This window comes from Lactuca serriola, chromosome 4 (assembly GCF_051521515.1).
Source record: "Lactuca serriola cultivar US96UC23 chromosome 4, Lser_US96UC23_V15, whole genome shotgun sequence".
In the NCBI taxonomy this organism is placed as follows: domain Eukaryota; kingdom Viridiplantae; phylum Streptophyta; class Magnoliopsida; order Asterales; family Asteraceae; genus Lactuca; species Lactuca serriola.
Window position 1 is genome coordinate 287,591,637 of NC_136411.1, and position 7,271 is coordinate 287,598,907.

The 7,271-nt window shown below is 31.3% G+C and overlaps 1 protein-coding gene across 1 annotated transcript; it reads left to right on the forward strand.

Annotated features, from left to right (window-relative positions):
* Nucleotides 1-2,111: 2,111 nt before the first annotated feature.
* On the forward strand, nucleotides 2,112-3,020 carry LOC145097114 (putative histone H2AXb). The gene is made up of 2 exons (XM_079034618.1): nucleotides 2,112-2,387; nucleotides 2,606-3,020. The coding sequence occupies exons 1-2, from the start codon at nucleotides 2,190-2,192 to the stop codon at nucleotides 2,825-2,827; spliced, it is 420 nt and encodes a 139-aa protein (XP_078890744.1). The 5' UTR covers nucleotides 2,112-2,189; the 3' UTR covers nucleotides 2,828-3,020.
* The last annotated feature ends 4,251 nt before the right edge of the window (nucleotides 3,021-7,271 follow it).

The window sequence follows — 7,271 nt, forward strand, 5'->3', positions numbered from 1 at the left end:
GGCAAAATATGAAACTTTTCATAACAACAAGGATCAAATAACAAATAATTCAAATTAACATTTAATCACATAATTATCCATATTTGATTTATTTAATGATTTCTTGCAAAACAATTTATCAATTTACTCAAAATAATTAATCAATTATCTTATAAGGAAACAATTATCTTATTATTTGATAAATATCTTCAATTAGATCAAAATTATAGTCAAATATATCATATAATCGGATTAATATTGATCTAACATGATAAGGTAACTATCCATAAGCAAAAACAGCAAGAAATCCCGGAATACCCTCCATCTGACGAGCCGACTCGTCGAGTCACGCATGGACTCGGCGAGTTCATCTATGGACTCGGCGAGTCCAGCCTCCAGAAACACAAAATTCGAAATTTTCAAACATATCAAGCATCAATACAATAGAAACCAATCAAGGCTCTGATACCACTGATGGGTTTTGGTCATAAGACATCCTATGTGCTCATACAAACCCTAATGCTTGGATCTAGGTTTCTCTATTGTACATGCTTTGAATCCAAGACTATAAACCCTAATTCTAGCATATGGAAATCAATATTAACATATAATTAGGTTTATGATATTACCTTGATTGTTATGTAGCAATAACAATTCCAATTCCTCCTTGAATTGACTTTGGAAGGCTTAGAGTCACAAGTGTCACTCCTCTAATGGCTTACAAACACCAAGAGCAAATGGAGAAGGTATAAAGAGAGAGGAGAGAGGTAGGAATTCGTCCTTAGGACTTCTTGGGAAGGCTTAGACGAATTCATGAGCCTTAGGGGGTTTATATAGGTGTAAAGATTAGAGTTTTAGTCCTTATCCTTATCTAGTTGCTTACCCACCAAGCAACCATAAGATAAGTCTTAGAAACCCTTATCCTAGTCGAATTCTAAGGCATTATCTCCTTAAATCCGTTCACCCTATATTTAAGATAATCCTTACCTTATTTTGTAACTATCACATAATTACAATTCAGCCCCTCTAGTTTAATTAATTACACTTGATCATAAAATTAATTCTTAATTAATTATTGACCAATATTAATTAAACAAATATGATTTCTCATTTAATATATTATTCTTATAACATATTAATAAATCATAATAACCTCTCTCTCTCTCTCTATTTATTTCTCCAATCAAGTTGCTTTGGTGAAGGCAACCCAAAAGGACCATGCACCATCGGGTCAAGTACATACCAAAATAGTTATGGACTTAGACACTAATCCATCATAAATTTGGTATGAATTTTATGGATGTTACATTTTAGGCATCTGGAATTCCCAACCATAAACTTACACTAAAAACAAGTGTTCCTGTCATGTTGCTTCGTAATATTGACCAAACCACACGTCTATAAAATGGTACTAGGTTACAAATAATTAGACCTGGAAAACATGTAACTGAGGCACAAATTATAGCCGGTATATTCTTCAATGAGACTACTTATATACCTCGCATGAAGTTAACTCCGTCTGATAAAAAATTCTCTTCCGTTTTCAGCGGAGACAATTCTCAATAGTTGTTTGTTTTTCTATGACCATCAACAAGAGTCAATGACAACCATTATCAATTGTTGGAATGGAATTTGCGTAGACCCGTATTCACTCATAGTTAGTAATATATAGTTGTTTCTTGCGTGACAAGTAAAAAATGCTTGAAGGTACTCATATGTAACGATGAAGGTCGTCCAACCAATAAAACAAAAAATATTGTGTACAAAGAGGTTCTTCAACGATTATAGATAATTAGAAATTTCGTTTTATTTTTTAGACATTCCAATATAATCAATAATATGAATTCTCTTTACGTTGCTTTATCTTTTTTTTTTTATTGTGTCGGTTTTTTATAACTTTATATGCATTTTTTATAAGTTACTCGCGTTTTACGCAGGTTATAATCTAATTATTTATAATACTAAAATCGGAAATTCTTTGGTAAGTATTGGACTTTTAAACAAAATCAACACACTCCCGCGAAAAAGAGTCGAAAGAGGGAGAAGGTTGCGCCAAGCTGGCAATCCTAGCCTAGTCGATCCAACCAATAAGAACGAAGAAACTTCATGTATAAATATGTATTATGTACCCTTACTACTTCAGATCACTACCAGCTTTAAACATCTCTCGTTTTGTGTAAACTAGGGTTAGGGTTTATCGCTTCAATAAAATGGCTCCCAAGTCAGATGCCAAAGGTGGAAGAGGAAAACCGAAGACCACAAAATCCGTGTCTCGATCTTCCAAGGCCGGTCTCCAGTTCCCCGTCGGTAGGATCGCCCGATTCCTCAAGGCCGGAAAGTACGCCGAACGTGTTGGCGCCGGAGCCCCTGTTTACCTCTCCGCCGTCCTCGAATACCTCGCCGCCGAGGTACTTTATCTCGATCTTGATCTATTTGCTTTTTATTTCGTTTGTATAATCTTATATATCTGTTATCCTTCTATTTCGGCTTTTGATTTCGATACATTAGCGATATGAAAAAACATCTGTATTTTCTGATTTCGATGGTTATCAATTGCGAATTTGTATGCTTCTGGTTTGTCGAGGCTTCTCAGTTTCTTATAATCTTTTTTGATTTGTTGTTTTAGGTTTTGGAGTTGGCAGGAAATGCTGCAAGGGATAACAAAAAGAGCAGAATTGTTCCAAGACATATACAGTTAGCAGTGAGGAATGATGAAGAGCTTAGCAAGTTGTTGGGATCAGTGACGATTGCTAATGGTGGTGTCTTACCAAATATTCATTCAACTTTGCTACCAAGTAAGGTTGGAAAGGATAAAGGTGAAATTGGTTCTGCTTCTCAAGAGTTCTAGATCTTATTGCATATGAAGTTTTTGTAAAAACGAAAAGGCCTGTTTTGGTGTTTTTTTGCAATCGAATTATCAAAATTTTGGTACTATAATCATTGATTGGACTTGAAATGAGAGTCATGTCTCCATCGATGATATGATAATCTTTAATGTGTACTTTAGTTTATCATATTGGTATGTTTATCATGTTTGAAAATTTCAAGCAGCAGTTTTTATCATGACTTGTTTGAAACAAGAACTACAATACCTAGTAGTGGTTGATAATTAAAAATTTCAAACTTTGGTTAATGCTAATGAACTACAAAAAATGGTTAATCAAAATTTCAAGCCTTTGTTTAGAGTAGACCTTTCATGTTGATGATAATGCATCTAAATTTCTAAGTACATATGACATATCAAACCCACTCCTATTTTTTCATCAAAAAAATGGAATTAATTGTTTTTCATTTCAAACCTTACTCTATTTTTCAACCTTATTTTTACATTAATGAGCTATATTTCTAGTATATTATATTTTTTCCAACTTATAGATTGTCAATCATATTCTTTCTATTAATTTGGTTTTAACAATTATATAATTTATATATTTTTTATTATAATATAAAAAGATTATATTTGTAACACTAAGTTATAAGTTTTTGTAAATATGTTACCATATTTAAATTTTCATATGAATTTGATAAACTAAAATAAACTTTATATTTATGATTAATTAATATATTTTAATATATAATATAATATTATAATTATTAAATAATGAGTGAAGAAATTTGATAAAAAATGAAAAATAAGAATGAGTTGGAGACTTTAATAAAAATAATGATAACTTATTTAGAAGGATAATGATAACTTGGCAACAACGTTCTAAAACTATTAAAAAGAACCATTTTAACTTGACTCGTATAAGAAAACACCTACAATTTATTTATACACGCTTACCATTCAAGATTTTCGATCAAAAAATACCAGTTAACTTTAGTGGTTGTATATAAATACAATAATTTGTTTTGTTACCGTTATGATTTATTTTTTCTTAAAAATCAAGTCGTTTCAGCATTTTTTTTATTAATATTATTTTGTATCATTTTATTCAATTCGAAGTCATTTGTGGTGGCAAAATAATTTTACTCCAATTTTGTATAGAAGTTAAACTTTGTGTAAAATTTGGAAGATGGATAAAAATATAGTGGTTACTGAATAACGTTTTTTTCTAAAATGTTTCATCTTTTTTATAAAATAACTGATAATACTTTAAAACCACTATTTACTATGAAAATTGGTGTGAGCCTATTACGATATTATTTTAGACTTTTTTTTTTGATTTATGTAATGATATCTTTTTAGTGAGTTTTTATTGACCATCAATGTTTCAATTTCAATTTGATTTAGTCACTGAATATAAGAGTGAACATTTGGATATAAGGATGTCAAAAACTCTCTTGAGATTCTGTTTTTGTATGGATGTATTTTACTCTTGTTTAGTTTTGGGGGTGGAGAGTTCCGTCTTGAATATCCTGTAGGGGTCCCAAAATGATTTTATTTATTAAAATAAATATTAAACTTAGAGTGACTATTATGTAATATATGTTTTATTTTTAAATAAATAATATAATATGTAAAGCTAAATAAAATAAATGAATTAAAAATACAATAAATAAGGTTGAACAGAGGTTTCAGGCCAAATGGGGTTAACAGAGGATTCGGGGGAAAAGGGGTGGGATGTGAGTTTGTCTTTAAATTCAGGGGTGGGATTGAGATTTGGGGGAGGGGAAACAGGGGAATCCGGGGTCAGGATTGGAATTAAGGGAAACGGGGAATTTCCGGGGTGGAGGCGGGGGAGGTTATTCTCGCCCCCGTTTAGTCCCGTTGACATCCCTATTTGGACAGGACCGGATCGACTTTTCGAGTAAGTCGGTACTAGTTACAAAAATTGGTGGACCGTGGACATCTCCGTACCTCTAAACATACCACTTTGTGATGGATTTAATAGGTTACAAACAAATTGTGTTTGCGGAATTGCACTTAGCATATAAGGGCACATGCAACCTAAATGATCTATTTCATACACTTTGAATGCAAAATACAATGAACAAAAACTATCATAACCATAATTAAACCCTAGTATAATCAAAACAAAAGAATTAAGGTTACATACATTTGATTTGCTGTAGTAAACAAATCACTTCAATCCATCCTTAGAGGAGTTTGGAAAGCTAGCACCAAATGTTTGATGCCTCTAGTGACTCACACCCAAACCCTAGAACTAGAGGACAATTGAAAAATGATGAATAGAGGAAAATTTCGTTCCTAAGGCTAATAGGAAGCGCATGAACGAAATTAGGGGCACAAGGGGTCTTATTTACAGTTTAGATAACTTAGGGACCAAACAAGATTTGAATGAATTTAATCCCAATCCAAATCATTTCCTTATATGCATCCAAGAGGCTTCTGGAAACCCCAAAGAGGCTCCCAAAACCATCCAACTTTGGATGGTTCTAGAGTTGCTTCTTTTGTTCAACTATTGAACAATTACAGTTCACCCCTTGCACCTTTAATTAACTCATATTAATCTAAAATTAATTCCATATTAATTCTGATTAATAATTAATTAATTCTAATTGATTAACCTTATAAATTAACAAATTAATTGTTTAACTATTGATCCCATATTAATTTATTAATCACATAATAAATTAATAAATCAACTATCTATTTCCAATTAATATATTAATCATATAATATATTAACAAATCATTTCCTCATAATTTCAATTAGATTACTAATCATATAATAATCTAATAAATCATCATCTATCTATAAATATCATTCTAATTAAGTTCTAGTTATGAAGACAACCCAAAAAGGACTTTGCTTCTAGTTACAAGAATATATCAATATAGTTATTGACTTAGACACCTTAATCCAATAGTCTCCCACTTGGATAAGTTTGTAATTATAATTGAAAATATAGACCTTGAACTAAACAACAAAGAGTGTTTTCTAAACCACTGCAAAAATCTGATTCAAATCAAACGTTGGCATTAAGATAAGTGATAAACTATTCTTTATTTCTACAATATATCGTATGAATTGCGTTTTGAATTAAATGATCAACCTCATGTTCATTTATTTGTTTCCTGATTTCCGGATTTATGATCAATACGCCTGGTTTTATAGATCAACTCAAATCCCTGGGTGGCCCACATATATCAAATTTCCCTATTCAGGAAAAAGGAGCTAATTACATTGACTATATAGTCTAAAAATTTATATATCAAATCAAACATGGAATAAACCTTTATGACAGGCAATTACGAGATGCGTTTGAGAAAACCAATGCACAACTGATCTGTAAACTATGAACTATATATCTTTGTTTTAAGAATAGAATATATTATCGTCTTAGTATTACTTGTGATTAAAACCCATGAATAAATCTCTAAGCGTGGGTTTATCAAATACTTAAAATTTATATTTTCAAAGTACTCATGTATATTGTAGCGCTTCCAATTGCAATGTCTTAAGCTCAATAGACAATCTACAATCAACTCATGACAATCTTAATTCACTGCTTACTTCCAAAAGTATGAATGACTATGAAATTTTGAAGAATATTAAAATCACATAGGGAAGTAAAACATGCAAAGTGAAACACAATAATAAATTAATTGACTATGGTATCATACCTATTGATCATAAATAAATCCATATTATTTAATCACCATACAAATTATGAATTTATTCATTGTATAATGTTTCGAGTAATCAACTAACTACTTGAATTAGATAACATCAGTCATGCCATGTTATGAACATGCATACTATGCCTCTCAATGGTCCTTCCATTATGAACATATCGACTAGACATTACTCCAATGATCCTCATTTCTCAATTCCAAATTCTTGTCCTTATTTAAGATGTAGTGGAATTTCATCTTTACATGTATTGTCTTTATGTGATGTCAAGGTTCTAAAGTCATAGAGATCGAGCCTTCGATATTACAGAATGTTCCACTGGAACTTGTTACTTGAAACAATTCCATGGTTATGAAGTCTCAAATTCAAGATACGTACTCTCCTTGAACACTTCTTTGTATTAAAGTTTCCAACTCACTTGTAGATTGTGTAGACATCTCCCATTATGAAAACATTTCCATATTCCCGAACATTCCGAACAAGAATTATCTCGATCCAGAGTATGTTGCTATGGTCCGTCCTAACAATACTTTCAACTGTCCACAAGTACCAAATTCTTCAGTAAAACCTTAGAACGTTCTTGGTAGTTGTTTGATAAATTCAGTTACATGCAATTCTAATGCTTTTCCCACAATGATAAATGAATTAGAACAATCAAATATTATAACATATGTAATCGATCCTATATCCAAAACATATGTGACTCGACTTATTATTACAAGGATCCAATATCTGTTCAACTCCCCACTAT